This window comes from Bos indicus x Bos taurus, chromosome 22, assembly GCF_003369695.1.
Source record: "Bos indicus x Bos taurus breed Angus x Brahman F1 hybrid chromosome 22, Bos_hybrid_MaternalHap_v2.0, whole genome shotgun sequence".
Taxonomy (NCBI): domain Eukaryota; kingdom Metazoa; phylum Chordata; class Mammalia; order Artiodactyla; family Bovidae; genus Bos; species Bos indicus x Bos taurus.
Genome location: NC_040097.1, coordinates 16358331 through 16382891, shown reverse-complemented (window position 1 = coordinate 16382891; position 24561 = coordinate 16358331). Strand labels below are relative to the sequence as shown.

The 24561-nt window shown below is 38.1% G+C and overlaps 1 protein-coding gene across 5 annotated transcripts in view; it reads right to left on the bottom strand.

Moving 5' to 3' along the window:
- The window catches only part of CCDC66 (coiled-coil domain containing 66), a 39593-nt gene extending 15241 nt beyond the window's left edge, over positions 1–24352 (bottom strand). For 3 of the 5 annotated variants that reach the window (XR_003507730.1, XM_027522391.1, XM_027522394.1), the window contains exons 1-8: positions 24259–24344; positions 22293–22357; positions 21593–21618; positions 13611–14052; positions 11843–12002; positions 10149–10252; positions 8604–8725; positions 7544–7645 (exon numbers count right to left, since the gene is read on the bottom strand). Coding sequence is in view for 4 of the 5 variants with exons in the window: in XM_027522391.1 (XP_027378192.1) it covers positions 7544–7645; positions 8604–8725; positions 10149–10252; positions 11843–12002; positions 13611–14052; positions 21593–21618; positions 22293–22357; positions 24259–24269 (1032 nt within the window). In the remaining variant the exon portion in view is untranslated. Of the gene's footprint in view, positions 1–7543; positions 7646–8603; positions 8726–10148; positions 10253–11842; positions 12003–13610; positions 14053–21592; positions 21619–22292; positions 22358–24258 lie in introns of all 5 variants that reach the window. The other 2 variants (XM_027522392.1, XM_027522393.1) reach the window with 2 other exon arrangements.
- Positions 24353–24561: the final 209 nt, after the last annotated feature.

Here is a 24561-nt window from a genome sequence, read left to right as displayed (position 1 = left end):
AAGGAGAAAGAGAAAATTATACCCAACTGAATGCAGAGTCCCAGAGAATAGGAAGGAGTGATAAGAAGGCCTTCTAAAATGAACAATGGAAAAGAAATGGAGGAAAACAATGGAATGGGAAAGACTAGAGATAACTTCAAGAAAGTTGGCGATATCAAGGGTACATTTCGTGCAAGGATGGGCATGATAAAGGACAAAAATGGTATGGACCTAAAAGAAGGAGAAGAGATTAAGAAGAGGTGGCAACTATACAAGAAAGGTCTTAATGACCCAGATAACCACGATGGTATGGTCACTCACCTAGAACAGGACATTCTGCAATGTAAAGTCAAGTGATCCTTAGGAAGCATTACTATGAACAAAGCTAAAGGAAGTGATGGAATTCTAGCTGAGCTACTGTAAATCCTAGAAAATGATACTGTTATAGTGTTCTACTCGGTATGTCGGCAAATTTGGAAAACTCAGTAGTGGTCAAAGGGTTGGAAAAGGTCAGCTTTGATTCCAATTCCAAAGAAAGGCAATGCCAAAGAATGTTCAAACTACTGTACAACTATGCTCATTTCACCTACTAGCAAGGTTATGCTCAAAATCTTTCAAGCTAGAGAAATTCCAGAAGTACAAGCTGGGTTTTGAAGAGCAGAGGAACCAGAGATCAAATTGCCAACATTTGCAGGATCATGGAGAAAGCAAGAGAATTCCAGAAAAATATCTACTTCTGTTTCATCAACTACACTAAAGCTTTTGTGTGGATCACAGCAAACTATAGAAAATCATCAGAGATGGGAGTACCAGACCACCTTACCTGTATTCTGAGAAACCTGTATGCAGGTCAAGACACAAGAGTTAGAACCAGACATGGACAACAGACCGGCCCAACACGGAAAAGGAGTGTGTCAAGGCTGTACTGTCACCCTGCTTGTTTAACTTCTAGGCAGAATACATCATGCAAAATGCCAGGCTGGATGAATCACTAGCTGGAATAAAGACTGCCAGGAGAAATATCAACAACTTCAGATATGCAGATGATACTACAATAATGGCAGAAAGTGAAGAGAAACTAAAGAGCCTCTTGATGAGGGTCAAAGAGGTGAGTGAAAAAACTGGCTTGAAACTCATCATTAAAAAAACTAACATTATGGCATCCAGTTCTATCACTTCGTGGCAAATAGGGAAAAAGTGGAAACAGTGGCAGATTTTATTTTCTTGGGCTCCAAAATCACTGCAGACATTGACCACAGCCATAAAATTAAAAAGAAGCTTACTCCTTGGAAGAAAAGTTATGACAAAACCTAGAGAGTGTATTAACACAGAGACATCACTTTGCTGAAAAGGTCCATATAGTCAAAGCTATGGTTTTTCCAGTAGTCATGTACGGATGTGAGAACTGGACCATAAAGAAGGCTGAGCGCCAGAGAACTGATGCTATCCTATTGTGCTGAAGAAGACCCCTGAGTCTGCAAGGAGATCAAACCAGTTGATCTTAAAAGATATCAATCCTCAATATTCATTGGAAGAACCATCGCTAAAGCTGAAGTTCCAATACTCTGGCCATCTGATGCCAAGAGCCGATGCACTGCAAAAGATCCTGATGCTGGGAAAGAGTGAAGGCAAACAGAAAAGAGGGAAACAGAGGTTAAGATAGTTAGTTATTATCACCAATTCAATGGACATGAATTTGAGCAAACTCCAAGAGATAGTAGAGGACAGAGGAATCTGGTATGCTACAGTCCATGGAGTTGCTGAGTTGGACATGACTTAGCAACTAAAAAGCAATACAAGTCAATTTTTCAGAATGATATTTTTAACACATACTAGCAGAAGCATATAACTAACAGTAAAGAAATGAAATTTTCTAATGAAAATTCTAAATTTCTAATGAAAATAGGAAATTCTCCAAAACAACTACAGATTTTAAAATTTCTAGCCTAATATAGTCTCATTTACTTTGAAAGGAAATTACTAATATTCTGAATAAATGACTACTGTTTACATCTGGCTTCAGAATACAAAAACACTGCTTTTGGACCAAGAGTCAGGAGGATATAACAGAGCCAGCTGCTTTCTCTTTTGAATCATGTCTCTCAGTGTATTTTCCCCCCCATTTCTGCTGTGACAGCTCTATCAAGATCTATGATACTTCAATAAGAAAAATACACTGTGTCCAGAATAAGTCCCTGAATTTTATGAAAAAACATAAACAAAAAACAGCAGCATAAACGTTTACTGTTGTTCTAACCTAGGAGAGTTTACTATGCTTTAACAAATAAGAAAAGGATATATTCTACTCAAAGTGTCTTGAAAGGCAAGTTATGCAATGAAACATTCTGTTACATGACATAACTTTAAAAACAGTTTGACAGAATAAGGTAATAGAGATATACCTTACAATATTACTTTCTGTCCATAGTTTCATCAGAAATAATGGCAAAGCTCAAAGTTTACAACCAAGTGCCTTGATCAAAGGGAATACTTAAACAAAAGGAAAAATCTTAGTATCTCAGATGCTCCCACACATTTTTAAACAGAAAAAAATCATCCATTTAAGTCTAAAAAAACTACTCAAAAGGAGCTTTATCTTCAGGTAAGTGATTTAACAATTCTATTTTTAGAAATGTTATTTTAGAGATCAAACTGGGGGTTGGGGGAAGGACCCTTTGAACTCTTTAAAAAATTCACAGGGTGGTCCAGTGGTTAGGACTCCATGCTTTCATTGCCAAGGGAGCAGGTTCAATCCCCGGTCAGGGAACTAAGATCCCACAAGCACAGCAAAGTGGCCAAGAAAACAAAAACAAAACAAAAAAATTCACAGCAAATGGCATGAATCATCACAGAATCCTATAATCTGTTTCTTAAGTCTGATGTAACTAGATCTGATTTCAAATTTTGGTGAAGTCTCAAATTATTCAAAAATAAGACACAAGTCAAAATACCTTTGAAAATTCTTAAAATCCTCACTAAGTGTTTCATATATATGTCTTCTATTTACAAGCCTGTAGAAGATTTAATCATCAGTTCTTCTAATTCAGTCTTCAATGTCTTACTCAAGGATGTCTTACAAAGCCATTACCATTCACTTGCTTCCCAACTAATTAAGTCATTTCACTTCTTCAATTGAGTAGAAAACTCTTTATTACTTTCTTGTTTGCAACTTTTCCCCAGTGCGCATTCAGGTAGAAGAATGAAAGATAAACCTGGGGAATGGGAGAGGTGGTAGGTAAATGCAGTCTTTTTTTTTTTTTATATAGTTACGGCTGCACTGAGTCTTTGCTGCTGCATGCAGGCTTTCTCTAGTTATGGCAAGTGCGGCCTACTCTCCGTTGTGGTACACAGGCTTCTCATTGCAGTGGCTTCTCTTGTTTGCAGAGCATGGGCTCTGAGCACACAGGCTTCAGTAATTATGGCCTACAGGCTTAGCTGCTTTGCGGCACGTGAAATCTACCCAGACCAGGGATCAAACCCCTGTCTCCTGCACTGGCAGGCAGATTCTTAACCACTAGACCAAAAGAGAGGTCCTCAAGTCTCACAATTACTGAGCTCATTTTAGTTGAAATTGACTAAGGCTGCTGCTGAGTCGCTTCAGTTGTGTCCGACTCTGTGCGACCCCATAGACGGCAGCCCACCAGGCTCCCCCATCCCTGGGATTCTCCAGGCAAGAACACTGGAGTGGGTTGCCATTGCCTTCTCCAATGCATGAAAGTGAAAAGTGAAAGTGAAGTCGCTTAGTCATGTCTGACTCTTCGCGACGCCATGGACTGCAGCCCACCAGGCTCCTCCGTCCATGGGATTTTCCAGGCAAGAGTACTGGAGTGGGGTGCCATTGCCTTCTCCGATTGAGTAAGGCAGATAAATGTAAAATACAATACACACTGTGTAACAAATGTGTTATGATTATCTAGCACCTCCCTTCCATTAATTCTTCCATATATCTAAGGAAAGAAACTTCTTTTTCTAGGCTTATCCACTTTTTCAATTTCTCTCCTTCACATTAATGACCTGAGATTTCCCTTCCTTCCCCTACATAAAAACTCCTTTTTAAAACACCTATTTTGAGCCTATTCTTAACTGACAGCCTTGAATGAAAACTCATTTTCATAGGTACTCAATACACACTTCCTCACAAACAGTTCCTAAAGTAAATTTTTAGCCACCTTCAAGTCATTCTATGTTAGAAAATGTTAGTCTTACTATAATAAATGCTGTATGAATGGCAGGTATATCAGAACTGAAAGTAGTTTCCAAATGGTCACCTAGACACACCCAGTGCTGTTTCATTTAATTCTCTCCTTAAAGCACGTCTGGGAAAGAATAATCAGCGGTGACTTTGCCAAAGGAGTCCTGTTTGTTGTCAGTGCATGATTCCAAGTCCAGATACCAGGAGCCTCTTACTTTAGACACTTCTGTTCACCTACTCATCTTGTCTAATCAGTAGGCATAAAAGGCATTCTTCTGCATGGTGGGTAGTTTCAGGACACTGAGCTAGAAAGAACCAGATCTTCCAAGAGGAAGAGCAGCACAACTAAGAGCTACATACAATCATTTGGGGGGCAGGGCGGGGGCGGGGGGTGGCGGTGGAGCACTTTGAACTTCAAAGTTACTTTCAGTTCAGTTCAGCTCAGTCGCTCGGTCATGTCTGACTCTTTGTGACCCCATGAATCGCAGCACGCTAGGCCTCCCTGTCCATCACCAACTCCCGGAGTTCACTCAGACTCACGTCCATCGAGTCAGTGATGCCATCCAGCCATCTCATCCTCTGTCATCCCATTCTCCTCCTGCCCCCAATCCCTCCCAGCATCAGGGTCCTTTCCAATGAGTCCACTGTTCGCATGAGGTGGCCAAAGTACTGGAGTTTCAGCTTTAGCATCATTCCTTCCAAAGAAATCCCAGGCTGATCTCCTTGCAGTCCAAGGGACTCTCAAGAGTCTTCTCCAACACCACAGTTCAAAAGCGTCAATTCTTCGGCGCTCAGCCTTCTTCACAGTCCAACTCTCACATCCATACATGACACAGGAAAAACCATAGCCTTGACTAGACGAGCCTTTGTTGGCAAAGTAATGTCTCTGCTTTTGAATATACTATCTAGGTTGGTCATAACTTTCCTTCCAAGGAGTAAGCGTCTTTTAATTTCATGGCTGCAGTCACCATCTACAGTGATTTTGGAGCCCAGAAAAAGTCTGACACAGTTTCCACTGTTTCCCCATCTATTTCCCATGAAGTGATGGGACCGGATGCCATGATCTTCATTTTCTGAATGTTGAGCTTTAAGCCAACTTTTTCACTCTCCACTTTCACTTTCATCGAGAGGCTTTTTAGTTCCTCTTCACTTTCTGCCATAAGGGTGGTGTTATCTGCATATCTGAGGTGATTGATATTTCTCCTGGCAATCTTGATTCCAGCTTGTGCTTCTTCCAGTCCAGCGTTTCTCATGATGTACTCTGCATATAAGTTAAATAAACAGGGTGACAATATACAGCCTTGATGTACTCCTTTTCCTATTTGGAACCAGTCTGTTGTTCCATGTCCAGTTCTAACTGTTGCTTCCTGACCTGCATATAGGTTTCTCAAGAGGCAGGTCAGGTGGTCTGGTATTCCCATCTCTTTCAGAATTTTCCACAGTTTATTGTGATCCATATAGTCAAAGGCTTTGGCATAGTATATAGTTAGAAATGATTAATACTGTATTTTTTTGGCCAAATCACATGTCTTGAAGGATTTTAGTTCCCCAACCAGAGACAGAACCCAGGCACACAGCAGTGAAAATGCTGAGTCTTATTAACTGCTGGACTGCTAGGGAAGTCCCAAAATGATTAATTTTATGTTATGTATATTTTACCACCGAAAAAAGGGTGAAAAATTAGAAGAATATTTTGTTGTCCAACTGCAGAACTACAGTCTGGTGGTAGCAACAGGAAGCTAGCAGAATGATAACCACACTTTCTATCCCATGTTAGAGAGTATGAAAAAATATACTCTTCTTAATAAAAGGCTTCCCAGGGAGGGGTATGGTCATTAGAGAAAGCCAAGGTTTCATGAAAGTGAGGTATTGTCAAAAAGGCTGAGGCTGTAAGTGAAATATTTCTTAGAAACACAAAAAGAAATTTTAAGTTGCAGAGTGTAAAAGAATGTTTAAGTTGAACAATACAGGAAAGAGAATACAGGACCATTCAACTGGGAAAGGAGGAATAAGACTGAGAATCAAGAGGAGGAGAAAGGAAGATGGTGGGAGGACTAACTTCTAACACCCTCAGGGCTCAGAATGGTCCTGTGCTTTGTAAATTGTAACCTCAGCAAACCTTCATTCAACGCTTGTTACATCAGTCACTGTCCTACACACTTTATATGCATTACCTCCTGTTTTAACTAAACTGGCCTTGATGATTCTGCCTGAAAGTGAATTTCTCAGTTACATGAAGATGTTAACTTAATATTCATTCAAATAAAAGAAATGCTTGTGGCTATGGCTGCAATTTGTGAGACCAACATCTTTCAAGTATTTAAAGGGGGATTTCTTTTTGTTACCCAGTTAGTTCATGTCCCCTCAGTAGTACCTCTCCATTATCTTAACCACATTTATACTAAAATACATTAAAAACTATATTTCAATAGTAAAAATACGCAAACATAATCATACCCTAATCTTCGGTGGTTCAGTTCTAGATTTAGTATATGTTTTCCTTTCTAGTCTTTCTCCCACTCCCAACCCCTATCTCTGACTCCACAGTATAAATAACTTTACTGGTTTTCTAGATTACAAAAGAAAAGACAAACGTTATCATTAAAAAAAAAATGCAAAATCACCTCAAATGGTTAACTCTTTATTTGCATTAATATAGTATGGATTACTCCCGGATAATAGATGACCTAAAAAACCATGCAAAATAAGCAACACATTGACACTTCAACCAACATTTCAGTAATAGAAGTACTTAATATTTTTAGCATTAAAGTTCTTTTCAATCCTAATGTTGAAAAGTAAACAAGCTTGCAACTAATTCTCAACAACTTCATGAATAGTTTTATTTGTAGTTTTTAGTAGTAAAACTTAAAATTGTCATTCAAAACTACAGAATTTTCCAAAATTACTGCCAGCAAGACCAATGGATTGCCTTTTAACAGCTAGTCAAAGTGCTTTGGGGAACACAGAAAAATGTAATTCATATTAATAATTTGAGTAGCCTATAAAATCATTTTATGTAGGGAAGTCAGTCCCACATGAAGCAGAAAAAAGCTGCCATGCAAACAACCTAAACAGATGTATTCTGTAAGAAATCTACCAGTATTGAAAATTTCTATCACCAGAATGATACTTTTAGTTTACTACCTTATTCTCAGAATGCATTTCTTAAATGTAAATTGTTCACTAGGAAGGAAAAAAAGAATAGTTGATAACTTTTTAAAAAAATTTAAGGAGCATACTGTACTCAGTAAAGTTAACAGATAATTTTTTAAAAAAGAGTACTGAGATTCACTTCTTCAAGGAAATACATTATACAGCAATCGATGTGAAAGGGTTTATGTATTTACAATAATGACACTTAGAACTTACCTGTGAGGTCTGACTAGCTCGAGGCAGTGAGGGCCCATCAGCATGGATCACCATTACCTGACTGGGAGACTGTGACAGAATGCTAGAAGAGCAGGCAGAAGTCTAAAAATAAATAGAAAAACAAGGGTACTTTTTTGTCTAATATTAAACACATACTGAATTTAAAGTCCCTGAAGTACTCCCTGATGGACACACAGTATATACTTCTGTTTGATCAGCAATCACTTATGTTTGACTTGATAACCTTGTAATGGATACCACATGGTCAGTGGTAGAATTTTGTGGTCATGTAAAACATCATGGCCAACAAAGGTCCGTCTAGTCAAAGCTATGATTTTTCTAGTAGTCATGTATGGATGTGAGAGTTGGACTATAAAGAAAGCTGAGCGCCAAAGAAGTGATGCTTTTGAACTGTGGTGTTGGAGAAGACTCTTGAGAGTCCCTTGGACTGCAAGGAGATCCAACCAGTCCATTCTGAAAGAGATCAGCCCTGGGATTTCTTTGGAAGGACTGATGCTGAAGCTGGAACTCCAATACTTTGGCCCTCTAATGCGAAGAACTGACTCACTGGAAAAGACCCTGATGTTGGGAAAGGTTGAAGGCGGGAGGAGAAGGGGATGACAGAGGATGAGATGGTTGGATGGCATCACTGACTCGATAGACATGAGTTTGAGTAAGCTCCAGGAGCTGGTGATGGGACAGGGAAGTCTGGCTCGCTGCAGTCCATGGGGTCGCAAAAAGTCGGACATGACTCAGCTGAACTGAAAACATCATGGAGATCTCTTAGAGGAGCCTCAAGGAGGTGCCAGGAACCTCTATACTCACCTACAATATAGTAGGTTTATATTATAGTATATAGTAAGATTATTTATAGGATACAGAGTAGTTGAGGTCATACTTAAATTCAAAATAACATTTTAAAACATCAAATGTAGCGTGAGTTTTTTAAAAAATGAATAAGCTTCAAAAATAAGCTTTATGATATAAACAAGGCTTAGCACTAAAAAACTGCAGTTAAGGTATCTTACATTCCATAAATGCCTGATTTTGATGCTCTTACCTTAGACTGGTCCACAATTTGAAGTTTTTCCCATTCTATTTTATCACTTTCAGATTTTTTCCATGGATTATTCCATTTTTCAGAAGCTTCTTTTTCTTTCTTCTTTAAAGCAACCTGTTCATCTGTAAATAATGTCCTTTTTTAAAAAATATGTAAAAACTGTAAAAAAAAAATCACGTAAACAAATCATGACCTTCTTAAAGAGTGCAAATGTTTAAGAAGATCTACTCAAAACTGTTTTTGAGGAAGGAGGTTAACTCACAAGACAGAGAGAACTCTAAGATTTATAAAATAAAACATTTAATCAGAAACAAATTTAAGTATGGCATAAATGAATGTAAAATGTTTGTTTTACTATGATTATAAACAAGGAGGAATTTTTCAGAATAACATATTTTATATTATGCTAATTATGTGAGCTTCTATTCTTTGGTAATGTTCATTCAATTATTACTAAGATTCTTAAAGGCTAGAACTGAAGTCAGAAAAACCTGGGTTCAAACTGAAGGTCAACCATTTCCCTGCTGTGTGACTGTGGGAAAACTGATGTTTACTCCTCTAAACCCCCTTTTTCACTTTGCAAAATGAGATTAATAATAGTGCTTATTCTCAGTACAGGGCCTCATACAAAGTATTTTAAAAATGTCAAGCATTATTATTCATAACTGCTGAAAAGTAAAATATATAAAATCATGTGTCCAAATTTGTATCAAAATATTTAAAGTTGAATTATGATAAAAACACACATTCAATCTCCAAACCTTCTGATACAGTTACTATACATTTATTTAATTCCTTCACTCTTCTATTACTTTGACTTCCAACAGAAATTCACTCCCAGTTTCTTCTGTTTATCTCTTTTTGTAGATCACCTGTCCCAGCAGGGCTATGACTAACTAGAAACTTTCCAGTTCAGTGGACAATGAATTCCATCTTTATGCTTTTAGTAGTACAACTATTCCTAAGAAGCACAACTATTACTGGACACTAAGTCTAGCCCAAGAAGTAACAAGAGTTTCTTAGTTATTGTCTTAGTTACCTTAAAATCCAACTTAACACAAATTATAAATTATTTTATTATGATATCCACAGACTGAAAAAGAGAAATAAGCTTGTTTTTACAGGGGATATACTGATTGGTATCCTACTGATGATTGTTGATTAGAAAGTTTTAATTTTTGAAATGAAATATTTTTAAATAAAACCATTTTCAACCTATAAAATTTCTGTAATGGAAAAATATGAAAATGGATTCTCAGGAAATGAGAAATGTTTAGAAACCTTTGTTTGAGCTCCAGAATGACACTGATATTAATGTTCATCTGTGGCTTTGGATGAACACCACAGAGCACTAAAAAATAAAAGACTGTTGAAAGGAATGTGAAATCATAAAGTTTATTATGCCATTTGCAGAGAACTACTCTAGATGGTGGATGATATAAAACAAGATTTTGGATAATATACTGAAAGATCTATTTCATCCTCAATATATATTCCTTAGATAACAAAACTATTAATATAATAAAAGGTGCAGTAATTACCTACCAAGCTCTTTCCTCCACTGGGCTTTTTTTGCTTCCAACAAACTTCTATCACGTTCTCTTTCTCCCAGAGTACTGAATATGTCAGCTGGTTTCCATACATTCTCTCTAAGACAAAACATAAAAAAATAACAAAAACCTTATTATACATTTCTATAAACTTCAGTTCAGTTCATTCGCTCAGTCGTGTCCAACTCCTTGTGACCCCATGAATCGCAGCACACCAGGCCTCCCTGTTTATCACCAACTCCTAGAGTTCACTCAAACTCATGTCCATCGAGTCGGTGATGCCATCCAGCCATCTCATCCTCTGTCGTCCCCTTCTCCTCCTGCCCCCAATCCCTCCCAGCATCAGGGTCTTTTCCAATGAGTCAACTCTTCGCATGAGTATTGGAGTTTCAGCTTCAGCATCATTCCTTCCAATGAACACCCAGGACTGATCTCCTTTAGAATGGACTGGTTGGATCTCCTTGCAGTCCAAGGGACTCTCAAGAGTCTTCTCCAATACCACAGTTCAAAAGCATCAAGTCTTTGGCGCTCAGCTTTCTTCACAGTCCAACTCTTGCATCCATACATGACCACTGGAAAAACCATAGCCTTGCCTAGACGGACCTTTGTTGGCAAAGTAATATCTCTGCTTTTGAATATACTATCTAGGTTGGTCATAACTTTCCTTCCAAGGAGTAAGTGTCTTTTAATTTCATGGCTGCAGTCACCATCTGCAGTGATTTGGGAGCCCAGAAAAATAAAGTCTGACACAGTTTCCACTGTTTCCCCATCTATTTCCCATGAAGTGATGGGACCGGATGCCACGATCTTCGTTTTCTGAATGTTGAGCTTTAAGCCAACTTTTTCACTCTCCTCTTTCACTTTTATCAAGAGGCTTTTTAGTTCCTCTTCACTTTCTGCCATAAGGGTGGTGTCATCTGCATATCAGAGGTTACTGATATTTCTCCTGGCAATCTTGATTCCAGTTTGTGCTTCTTCCAGCCCAGCGTTTCTCATATAAGTTAAATAAGCAGGGTGACAATATACAGCCTTGACATACTCCTTTTCCTATTTGGAACCAGCCTGTTGTTCCATGTCCAGTTCTAACTCTTGCTTCCTGACCTGCATATAGGTTTCTCAAGAGGGAGGTCAGGTGGTCTAGTATTCCCATCTCTTTCAGAATTTTCCACAGTTTATTGTGATCCACACAGTCAAAGGCTTTGGCATAGTCAATAAAGCAGAAATAGATGTTTTTCTGGAACTCTCTTGCTTTTTCCATGATCCAGCGGATATTGGCAATTTGATCTCTGGTTCCTCTGCCTTTTCTAAAGCCAGCTTGAACATCTGGAAGTTCATGGTTCACATATTGCTGAAGCCTGGCTTGGAGAATTTTGAGCATTCCTTGGCATTGCCTTTCTTTGGGATTGGAATGAAAACTGACCTTTTCCAGTCCTGTGGCCACTGCTGAGTTTTCCACATTTGCTGGCATGTTGAGTGCAGCACTTTCACAGCATCATCTTTCAGGATTTGAAATAGCTCAACTGGAATTCCATCACCTCCACTAGCTTTGTTCGTAAACTTACTCCATAAATATTAAGTAATAAAACATTAAATAGCTCTAGTCTTCAGAATAAATATTTCACATACAAATCAAGGAAAAGTAAAATCATATTCCCAAGATGACCCCACAGTAACAGATGAGTTACATACGTGGAAATTTTCTGCTCACACTGATTAGATGTCACCTGATTTTTATTTAAAACAGATTTGCTTTCATCCTGAATAGATGAAACAGTCTCAGTATTTTGGAGAAGTCCCATGATGTTCTCATCCTTTGGCTGATCAGGAATATTGTTTAGACTATACTGACCTACAAGGCAAAATGCATGTTTTAAAATTAATACTAAAATTGCATCTATTATAATACCTTATCTTGATATACTGCTATACAATTTTTTTTAAATACTGCTTTACACATTATCTAATTACTTACTTCTTACAGCAGTTCTTGCAGTGGGTATTACAATTCCCTTTTTGTTAAAAACGGAAACTGAGTCTGAGGTTAAATGGCCCAGAGGTATGGCCATAGCCATACAAACTTTTATTTCAACTAAGAAAACAAGCAACAACAATGAGGGAAAAACCTCCATTTACTCTTGCCAACATTACTTTTACAAATAGTATAAATAACACAAATCACAACTTAAAGGAAAATAAATGCAAACAGATTTAGAAAAAAACTCATTACCTTGTCCTTATTTTTCTCATTTAGCTGGGAAATCAATCACTGCAGAACTTTTCCATGGACTATTGTATATATCTATTCCAAATATTTTATATAGGGCACATATGCTTGGCTCAAAAAATTCTTTACCACTGAGCCACCTGGGAAGCCTTCAAACCAACTATACTCCAATAAAAATTAATTTATTTAAAAAAAAGGACTTCCCTGGTGGTCCGGAGGCTAAGACTCTGAGCTCCCAAAGCAGGGGACCCAGGTGCAATCCCTCCTCAGGGAACTAAATCCCACAGCCCAGCTAGAGATCCTGCACTCCACAGCTGAAAACAGATGAAGATCCCATGCATCACAACTAAGACTGCGGTGCAGCCACATAATTACACAAGAATATTTTTTAAGTAATAAACTTCTAAACTTTTAAGGATAAAAGCTAGCACTCTCACTTTACAAAGAATAATCTACCCCAAGAGGAGGTAAATTACTCCATTATGAGCCCTATGGGAGTGTTAAGGACCTACCTGGTCCCCAAACCAGTTGTGGGCCCTCTTTCTGGTGACTGTTGATTTTATTTTTATTTATGTCACTGTTGCCTAACAAAATTTTAACAGTATTTCTACTCATAGTCACAAATCCTTAGCTTAAAGCTGAAACTAGAAGGCTTTTAAAAATATAATCAATGCCCTAATTAGTAAAATAGAAGGCATATAATACTCTACTACTTCCAAGTGAGTGTTTTACATTGGTTACCAAGATAGTGTTGTCAAGTCTTAGCAAGGACTGAAGGTCAGTAAGAACAAAAGCCATGCCCGGAAAATAATCCTTTTCAGCAACTCGTGTCCAATCTCTATAGCAAAATTCTTGTCATTTTTCACTAGAAATACTATAGTAATTTTTTTGAACATTTTATATATTTATTTTTCATCTAAGTAAAGCCTTCTAACATTCTAAAATGAGCACAACAGCTTTCTTTCTGTATGACATCGAGATGCACAAAGCTGGATTTCTTAAGTCTATGGTACATGAGAATAATATTCTTAGCATTAATGTTAAATAAAACATGGCATATTTTAACTATAAGAGTAATTTTGCATATGAGAGAATGTCTTCTAAACAAATATTTATTTTAAAAGTTCATGCGTTAAACTAGAATTTAAGAGGCAGTTAGGTAAAATACAATGAAACTGAAATTCTAAAACACTTACATATTGATAAAATATTAAAATTTTAGAAAAATCTTACTTGTTTCCTCCTCCTTTTCATTCTCAGTCAGGGTAATAGATTTACTTCCTTGGTTTACAGTCATCAAAATTCGTTGTAGTTGGTCTTCTGTTAGACACACCAAACCGCTCTTTCTATTTTCAGCTGTGATGTGCTTTCTACAAGGCTTCTGTTTAGCTACTACAAATGGATTCATGGTGTTTCTAGTCTTCTGTATATTAGGGGGTGCAAATGAAATTTCTTTCTCGGTATGAAGACTGTCTTTGTCTACAGACTGTTTGCATAAATCCTTAGTGGGTGAAAAAGTCATACTATTTTTTTCACCTTTTAGCAGTGAAGTTTCTGAACCAATTCTTTTCTTTTGCAAAAATTTTTCACTCCTCACACAAGTATTTTGTGATTTTAGAATGTATCCAGTTTTAGTTCGTAAAGGATATTTTGCAATCTTGGTTTTATTTCCCATCTGTTAAAACAAAATAAATTTATTATTTATAATAGCATATGAAAAATGAACAATTATCTCTATATAATCAATGATAAGCCAGGCTTCAAAACTTTTTTCCCTCCACTTTGCCAGTCAGGTAATACATCCGTAGAAACTCATACTTAACCTTTGCAAAATCTTCACTTGAAATCTTTAACAACTGGGGATTATTATTTTATTTCAGAATAATGAAGATTACAAAACAATTTTAATTTTGGTTGTTACAGTCCATTCCACTTCAGCTTTGAATCTCATGTCAGTATTGTAACACGCACAATACCTTTGTCTTTACAGACCTTTAGGTTACCAGCCCTTATTCCTTAAAATCTGAGCTGGTGGGTCACCATCCCTCTCTCTAACCTAACTCCTATCTTAACTACTGGTGCTTTTACATTGTTTGAATAACCTCACTTCCCTGGACTCTGCTCTGCTTATCTTCCATGCTACCTCAGTTACTTATTCCCACAGTGGTATCTTATACTGACCTTGTAACTACCCATAACTGTAACCTTTCAAAATCACAATTTCAACAAGAACCTCCAGTCATAGACCTTAACACTTGTTAATCCCTCTACATTGGACATTATTCCTTCAAATTTTACATGGCTCATTCACTAACCACCTTCAAATCAGGGCTCCAACATGACTGGCTCATGGAAGTCTTCTCTGAACACTCTATTAAAAACTGCAGGCTTCCTGCTCTGAACTCACTCCCACATTCCTACTCCCCATTTTCCCAAGCTACTGTGCCCAACACCACCCTTGTGGCAGAAAGCTCCAATACTTTGGTCACCTGATGTAAAGAACTGACTCACTGGAAAAGAGCCTGTTGCTAGGAAAGATTGAAGGCAGGAGGAGAAGAGGATGAGAGAGGATGAGATGGTTTGGATAGTATCATTGACTCAATGGACAAGAGTCTGAGTAAACTCCAGGAGTTTGTGATGGACAGGGAAGCCTGGCGTGCGGCAGTCTGTGGGGTCACAAAGAATCGGATACGACTAAGCAACTGAACTGTGCCCCCTTCTCTTTCTCTCCTTTATTTTGCTCTATAGCACTTTTGGTATTGTAATATTCTATATTTATTTTGATTATTTTCTGCCCATCCCACCTTTGTCTAACTTAAACTCCACAGTGCAGATTTTTGTTTGCTTTGTCCATTGCTGTGTCCCCAGTATCTGAACAGTGAGTGGAACAGGGTAGGTTTAAGGAAATTTTGTTGAGTGACTATCTTCGACTACACCATTTAAAGACCAAATTCTTTATCTCTCATCCCCAAGTTAGCATTCATTTTCAAAATATCTAATTTTTGTAGCACTGCTGTCCCAATCTTTCAGATCAGTAACCATGGAGTCAACTTTGACTCTTTATTTTCCCTCAAGGTGTTCTTTAGTTTACCAGCAAATACTGGTCATTTCTTCCGTCCAAATGTCTTTTTCTCCCCTTTTATATGACCTTAAGTCTAAATTCAGGTTTTCATTACCATACAGCTTGCTTTTCTCAAATCTACCTCTTTTTTAACCCACTGTACGTTTCTGCAGACACATCTAACATAAAGTAATTGAACACTCATTCAATCAATATTAACTGTAGCTCTTTAGGTGATCAACACTATGGAAAAGATGCTGAAGGCATAAAATGAGTAAGACAAAATTCCTGCTGTCAAGGAGTTGGGTAGATACCATATGGCTTTCATCTGGCTTATCATATCTCAAATCTCCTTGCTTTCAAAAATTACATAATACATAACCACACTTTGACCAATTAATCAACCTCATTTTACCCTACTTTTCAAAATGTGCCATATCATCAGCAGCAAAATCTCTTTATTATCCTCTTCATCCCATGTACACCCTTTCATCCCAGGCTTTAAGACTTTCGATAATACTGATAGCACAACCTAAGGCAATGGCACCCCACTTCAGTACTCTTGCCTGGAAAATCCCATGGATGGAGGAGCCTATTGGGCTGTGGTCCATGGGGTCGCTAGGAGTCGGACATGACTGAGCAACTTCACTTTCACTTTTCACTTTCATGCATTGGAGAAGGCAACAGCAACCCACTCCAGTGTTCTTGCCTGGAGAATCCCAGGGACGGGGGAGCCTGGTGGGCTGCCGTCTATGGGGTCACACAGAGTCAGACACAACTGAAGTGACTTAGCAGTAGCAGCAGCAACATGCTCTCTTTACCCTCCTATCCTATGGCTATTTTTATATAACTAATTCTTTCAATGAAAGGTGACAAATTTAAATACCTACTGCAAATTAGGCTGGGTGGCAACTAGGATGAACTAAAGAGCACTTATCCATCTAAAGCAGGCAGCCAGCAGTCAGAAGCAGCTTACACTGACAAACAGGAATTTGGGCTCAGCTGGGATAGTGGGTCTCTCTCCACAGAGTCTTTTATCCCAATTTCTTTATTGGATGGGTTCCAAGAAGGTAACAATGGAAGCTGAAGGCCTACTGATGCCTTGGTTCTAGAATATGCATAACACCACTTCTGCCACATTCTGTTGGTCAAAGTGGGTTTACAAGGGCAGTCCAGATTCAAGGAGTAGGAAAGCCTGATCTTATCGGGAAGAGCTGCAAGGAGTTTCACATTTAACCTATCAGACCAACATAAACTAAGCTCCCCCTGCTAATCCCTCCCCATCCATGCTCGCCTTTTCCTCTGTGGTTCTTACCACAATTTGCAATCATGTTTATTGGTTTTAGTTTTTCACCACTATACTCTGAGCTCTGAGAGGATAGATAGCATGTTAGTGTTTCTTCACTTATCCCAACTGCCTAGTCCAGTGCCTCACAAATAGCTGGTGCCCAATAAATACTGGTTGAATAAATGAAAGCAAATTCCATCTCAGATCTAACATGCTATGGATTTTGATAGCTTGGTAGTAAAAAAAAAAAAAAAAAAGTGGTAGAGCTGAGTAATTCTACATATCTCAGAGTGATGATTCTCAGAGTACGGTCCCTGAGTCAGTAGTATGAGTTTCTAAAAACTCACAGAAATACAAAACCCAGACCTACTGGATCAGAAATTCCAGGGGAAGGCTGAGAAATCTGTTTTATCAGGCTCCCCAGGTGATTCTTATGAACATGAAAATTTGAGAACCATGGTCCCTTCTTTGGAACATGAGTTTCACGGGATTTAAACAAGTGTTAAAGTACAAAAGGATTTCATGGAGCAATAACTGGCGAATACCCAATTAAATACAGACAAGTTTATAAAGTGCAAAACTTCATTTGCTCACGATCATTGGGATTCTTTGAGATTTATGGTATCCAGTTCCTCTTCCAGGAGCATGGGGCTAGCATTTGATGGAATGCATTTTGACTCTTGGGGGAAATGCTACTCTAAGAAGCAGTGTATAAATTGGTAAAAACAAAACCCCCAAAGCAGCCTCCCCCCAAAACCAATCACTATCGATAATTATCTACTGAGAAAGAATTTTATAGCTGATCCAGGCCCCAAAGAACTTTTTGGTTTAAGTTACTGCGTTGTGTGACACTGTGTCAGTTAGTTTGTTGTCAGAACCTTTTCTCGGTGTTTTCAAAGTTGTGTTCTTTCTGAACACAACTTTTTTTTTTTAAACAATCACAGCTTTAATATTCAGAATTAGCTCCAATTAGGGCACACCTGAGGCCCCACCTTTTTTTCCAAACATCATAAAGCTTGCTTCTCTAATGCCCGCATTAGAAACTGCCAAATTCAGGTGATAATGACTGATTCCCTGCTGTATTAAACTCTGAATTAACAGCTTCTGCTTATTCTCATTTGGGTGGTCTTCACTGATTTCCACACAGTGAAAAACAATGTTCCTGCTTGATTGCCACTTTGGAAGATTCCAGAGTGACTGTTTCACAAACAAAAACAGATTCAACTACTGCTATTTTCAGTGGCTGATTCTTCTCAGTAACTTGAGCCTAAGCAATAATTTGTCCTGCTGCTGCTGCTGCTAAGTCACTTCAGTCGTGTCTGACTCTGTGCGACCCCATAGACGGCAGCCCACCAGGCTCCCCTGTCCCTGGGATTCTCCAGGCAAGACCACTGGAGTGGGCTGCCATCTCCTCCTCCAATGCATGAAAGTGAAAAGTGAAAATGAAGTCACTCAGTCGTGTCCGACTCTCAGCGACCCCATGGACTGCAGCCCACCAGGCTCCTCCATCCTAGTTTCCAACATATACTCTATATTCCTTATCCATCTTTATAAGCACCTATACAGGGGCAACTCGAGTCCTCAGATATATTATTAACACATGGTTCATATTATTAGGTAATCTCTCATAATACTTTGGAGAAGGCCATGGCAACCCACTATTCTTGTCTGGAGAAGCCTGTGGACAGAGGAGCCTGGTGGGCTGCTGTCCATGGGGTCTCACAGAGTTGGACACGACTGCAGCGACTTAGCATGCATGCATGCACTGGAGAAGGAAATGGCAACCCACTCCAGTATTCTTGCCTGGAGAATCCCAGGGATGGAGGAGCCTGGTGGGCTGCCGTCTATGGGGTCGCACAGAGTCAGACACGACTGAAGCGACTTAGCAGCAGCAGCAGCATACAGTTATTTACTGAACTGACAGTCCTGCTTTTAAGAAACATGGACTAGGTTTTACTTTTTTTTTCTCTCAGAGTCACAGAACAAATACAGTCAAGAACGTAGCTATACACACATAGTGGAATTTCACAGCTGCAGTAAATTCTTCTGAACAGAAACCTATTAATTGCTGCCCCAATTTAACTAGAACTATTTTGCTACAGTCTACTTATACCAGAAATAAATTCAGAAAAAAATCACCTAAAGGTATTTAATGAAAAAGGGGGGTAGCGATGTCTGGCATGATAGCAATATACACAGCTCAATCCTGAATATGTTTGTAGCTTAATGCCTGAGAAGAGTAATGAGTGGAAGCAGCAAAAAATCATGAATTATGAAATAAATATTCAATTATGTTCAAGTTACTTAATAGGAAAAAGCAATCTAGCCCATATCATTTTCCAAGTATTTACTGGATCAGATGAATTTTAATTGATCAAGTAGGGTATTAATGTCATAAACATTTCTATGTAGCATGTTGCTCTTTACCTAAAAAAGATATAAAGACAGGGTCCAATGTATTTAATGCTGGTCGACTCAGAATTTATATGGAACCAGGATCCCAAGGTCAGAAAGATTCAGAGAAAATTAATATTTTAAAATATAAAACATGCTGCTGCTGCTGCTGCTAAGTCGCTTCAGTCGTGTCTGACTCTATCAGACACGTGTGCGACCCCATAGATGGCAGCCCACCAGGCTCCCCCGTCCCTGGGATTCTCCAGGCAAGAACACTGGAGTGGGTTGCCATTTCCTTCTCCAATGCATGAAAGTGAAAAGTGAAAGTGAAGTCGCTCATTCATGTCCGACTCTTAGCGACCCCATGGACTGCAGCCTACCAGGCTCCTCTGTTCATGGGATTTTCCAGGCAAGAGTACTGGAGTGGGGTGCCATTGCCTTCTCCATAAAACATGCTACCTAGCACTAATACTATATGCATATTTTAGTGTGGGATTATTCTGATTTTCACACTTAGAAATATCTGCAAACATTTTTTAATGTTTCATATTTCAACTAATTGTGAGATATTAAATTTACAAATTACCCATGACACTGAATCATTAATATTTCTCTCATTTCTCTTCCTATAAAAGCTAAAGATATTACACTGGCAACCATATTTATTTCAAATTCACTCCCACAGATTAAAGAAAAATGCAGGAGAGATTTTGAAAAACTTAAAGTACTCAGACCACAGTATTTTAGACTTGATGATGAGCTAGAGCTCACAGTGTTTAAACAGCACACTATGAACATGACAGTAATTCAACTGGTGAGGAAGATGAAAAAAAGAACTGGAGGCAGGATGGTCCCTTAGGAGCTTACCCTCGTAGAAGAAAAGAAAAGCACTATAATGAGTGAATTTATGAGCAACTTACAGAAAAGAGAAAATCAATATATAGCTGCAGAATTGAGATTCAGGAAACTTAGGCTGCATCAGTACTTGCTTCCAGCTTTACTGAGGTTTAATAAGTGTACAATTTGATATAGGTATACATTGTGAAATAAACACCACAATCAAGCTAATTAACATATCCACCTCACAGAGTTACCATGTATCAGTATTTTGGTGCCCCCAAAGCAAGAGGAATAAAACAACCTGCTTTAATTCAATAAACAAATATCTAGACCCCTAAAAGAATTTTGAAAGGATTTTACCAAAAGTCCAAGACTAGTAACTTTATTACAGGCATAAAAGGGGATCTCCGGATGTCCTAAGTTGGTTAAAAAGATAATGAAATGTCTTCACAAATGTACTGACAATAACAAACCCATTAAGGACACAATTGAAGAAGGAATATGTGCAAGAAAATAGAGGCCAGGGGAAGACACAAATCAACTATTACAGGTAGTTTTTTGTTTGTTTTTAAATCTAGGAGCTTGAAAAGGAGTACTGTATTTGTTACTGTGACTCAAATAAAAACAATTGTTGCAATATTTTAGGGCAGAAAAATATTTTTCAATTAAGGGGACACACAAGGTATGCATATACTGTGTGTGCATGTAACAATTTTTCTAGGTAGCTTGTGGAATTACTTAGACCACTGTCACCCATTTACCAAGTAACTGATAAGCTGGGAACTCAAGCATTGTCTCCACTTGATTAAACCTGGAAACCAAAGCCATCAAGGGTTCAGAATTGATAAGTGCCACATCACCCAAACTGGGCTCTACTCAAGATATGGAAAAACAGACTTTAAGATGCTTCAAAATAAAGGAGGCTACAGAAACTTATGGAGGAGAATAGAAATTTCTGCTGCTTAATGGGAAAAGAAATGGGAAACAAGAAGTGGTATCAAAATCTTGAAGTGACAATATATTCTGCAGAAAACGGCACTGTGGGTTCCTGATAAGGAAAAATAATTGAAAAGGAAAATTATCATTTAGCTTAAGTATAACCTCTAGGACTAAGAAGCTAAACGCATTTAAGATTTTGTCAACCAAATACATCCATTTGGTGCGGGAAAATGGAATCTGAGTATGAAAAAGAAGTTTGTTTCTAAAGTCTGTTTTTAAAGATCTCAGGAGTTACACTGTCCAGTAGTTACTAAATTGAAATTTAAAATAAAATAAGTGAATTAACAATTAACTTCCTTAATCATACCGATCACATTTTAAGCCCTTAACAGCTACACATGGCTAGTGGCTGGCTGTCATATTGGACAGCACTGATTTTATAACATTTCCATCACTGCAGAAAGTGTTACTGGACAGAACTGATCTGGAGAAAGAAATTCTAGAAGTCTTTTTGAACCAAAAAATTATGATTCCATTTTTGTGAAAGAACCAGCCTGAAAGCAAGCAAACAGCAACTTATAATCATCACTCCAAATCCTTTATGATAGTTTGACAGGAATTATTTTCAAACCACTGTAAAGTGAATTGCATTTCACATTTGAAAATAAGTCAGGTCAAAGTCATTTGGCTTACCTTTCCAGAAACTTTTGATTTATGATCTACAAAAGAAAAAAAAATTTACTAAACTATCGACCAAAAACATACTAAGGCAGTCACAAAAGAAAATTTTAATTAGCATTGTTTTAAGAAGATATTAACTAAAAATATTAACCCCCGAAAGCATCAACTTTAGATATTAAATGTTTTAACTTTTACAGTGTGGTTCAAATAGTTCTATTTCATTTTTGTTCACTTTCCAAGGTAAAACTATAAACAGTTTAAAGAAAAAGAAAATAATCTAAATGAGAAGAGTACCAAAGCATACTCTGAGTTTTAAAACTAATACTAAAAATGACTTTAAAACTATGGTCTTATTATAAATTGAATGTTCTCAAATAATACATTGTTTACATGTACGAATGTAAATACATAAATTTCACCCATATTACTCATTAGACAATAAGCATGTTTGCTATACACAAATATAACAAAGAGATGTTACATATGAAATATACTGGAACATTAAATTATATGAATAAATACTGACAGTGGTAAGCAATGATGTGATTTGACTCTACTTGGCTAAAAATAAATTTGAGAAAATTAGGGAAACCAGTTTTTTTCAAAGTATCATTTAAATATTCCACTACAAGCAAAAAACCTGTTACAAAATAATACATTTTATGTAGGAATCTAAAAGTTTATATTTTAGATTTCCAGTAACATAGCATACCATATGGAGACAATATAAGCTTGGTTTTTCCATTCAATAATTCCGTTTCAAGCTTTAAACCATCTCTGCAAAATAAAAGCAAGTTGTCTGTCATTTTTAAGAAATAGCAACATTTTAAATAGCCAGAAATGTTCATTTGAACCTTGAAAGTAAATTTGTTCTTTTGAATTAATACAAGAACCTTGTAAATATTAAACCATTAAAAAAATGTGTTTATTTTTTTTAATTGAGGTATAGTTGAAATCATTCTTTTAATTTAAAACATTTTTCAAGATAAAATTTAAAACTACATAGAAAAAATTCTTGAAACTTTCCTACAAAGAATTTATCGTATTCAACCTGAAACTTCTTTTTGTTCAGTTCAGCTGCTCAGTCATAAAGGAATAAATTAATCTGGTTATTCTAACATCATTTAATTCTTTTAACTCCAGACTGGAAAAAAAAATAATGCTGTTAGGAAATTCCTCACCCATGTTAAAGGAGCAAAACCTCTAGTTACTATTTATTAATTTCATAATGGTCTCATGACTAATACATTCTATCGCCTTAGTAGAGCAGTATTTGGAAGTGAACCTGTAAAAGTGCCACTAGGGTTATAAACTGCTTGAGCATGGAGTTTTATTTTGAATATTTCAACTAATACACATTCAGACTTAGTGACACTTTTTAAAGTATCACAGTAATACACCTATATTTTCCTCTCTGTACTTTATCTGTGCCTGTTAAATGCAAGAGAACAAAGTAACAGTAGTTACTGTCAACGAAAATTGCATGTTTGTTAAAGTTCTAATAAAAATTTCACTAAAACCAAAAGCAGCAGTACACACAGTTATTATGCTATTTTAGTAAGGTGAGGGGAGCAGGAGAGAGGAAGGGAAAAAGTAGGTCAGTAAGTATCAACAGGGACAAAAATGACCACCACAGTAAAAAAAAAAAAAAAAGATTAAACCCAGCAGACCAAGAAAAAGGAATATGAAATTTGCTGTGATGCTAAAGGTGGGGGAAATCAAACGACCTCAACTTATGATTAAGAAATAACACTGGAAAGAATGGGTTTTCCGGTTGCACAGTTATAAACAGTTCACGTTTACACTGGTGAAATTTAAACAAAAGACTTTGAATGAAATTGTGAAGTACCTTTATTCAGTACTACTGCATTGCAACGCCTTCAGGGGCTGTCTTATTTATTTGCTATCCCTGGATTCTATTTGCTAAATGAGGTGCATGTGTGTAAGTTTGGTGACTTTTCATCTTCTTAAAATATCAAACTTCCCAATCAAGAAAACTATGCAACGGTCCTTTTTATTTGGTTTCCCCGATGGCTCAGACGATAAAGAAACTGCCTGCAATACTGGAGACCAGGGTTCAATCCCTGGGTCAGGAGAGTCCCCTGGAGAAGGGAATGACAACCCACTCCAGTATTCTCGCCTGGAGAATCTCATGGACAGAGGAACTCGGCAGGCTACAGTCCATGGAGTCACAAAGATTCGAACCACCACCACCATTATCTAATGAGGGCCTGCAAGATGTCAAACACAAATGATCCACGGCTCCTCGAGAAGCCTAGGCTCTTTGCACTGCAGGTGCTAAGCTTCTCTGGGCGCTCCAACATTGCAAAAACACCCCACGACAGCGACGCAAAGCACCAGAACCTGGGCCATGATTTCTCCCCGGGAAGCTGCTAAGCTTTATCTCTCCACCTGCCCTCACCTTTTACCTCCTCTCACGCCTCTCCTCCTTCTCCCTCCTGAGATACAGGAGGAAGCGAAAAGGAGAGACGGCAGTTTTCACGCGAATTATTAATTTGAAAAGTAAAGGGCCGGCCAGCCCCTTGTCCCTCTGCACTTCAGGGAGCCGGCACTGAGGCTTGGGACGACACAAGACTGGAAAGTCCCCCGAGAAGGACTCTAAGGGCCAATTAAGCCTCGCCCTTCCACAGACTACCACCTTTCTCTCCCCAGCTTACCCCAAGTTCATGGCCTGACCTCTCGCGCTCTCCACAGGACGCTCAAGCCCCTTGTGTACGCCGGTTGCTGCCGTCGGTCAACAAGCACCACACCGATTGGATACAGTGATGCCGGCGAGCTAGGAGAGCGGGCCAATCAGGATTGAGTATACTGGCGCCTGCGCTTGGGGGCGAGGCTATCCTTTCGCTCCACTTGGGATTTGTGGTCCTGATTCTGGAATGGTGGTAGTTCTTACCTGGGAATTGCAGCCCCTAGAGTTCACAGAGAGCACTCAGAGAAGTGCGTTAGCTCAAGTGGAGGTG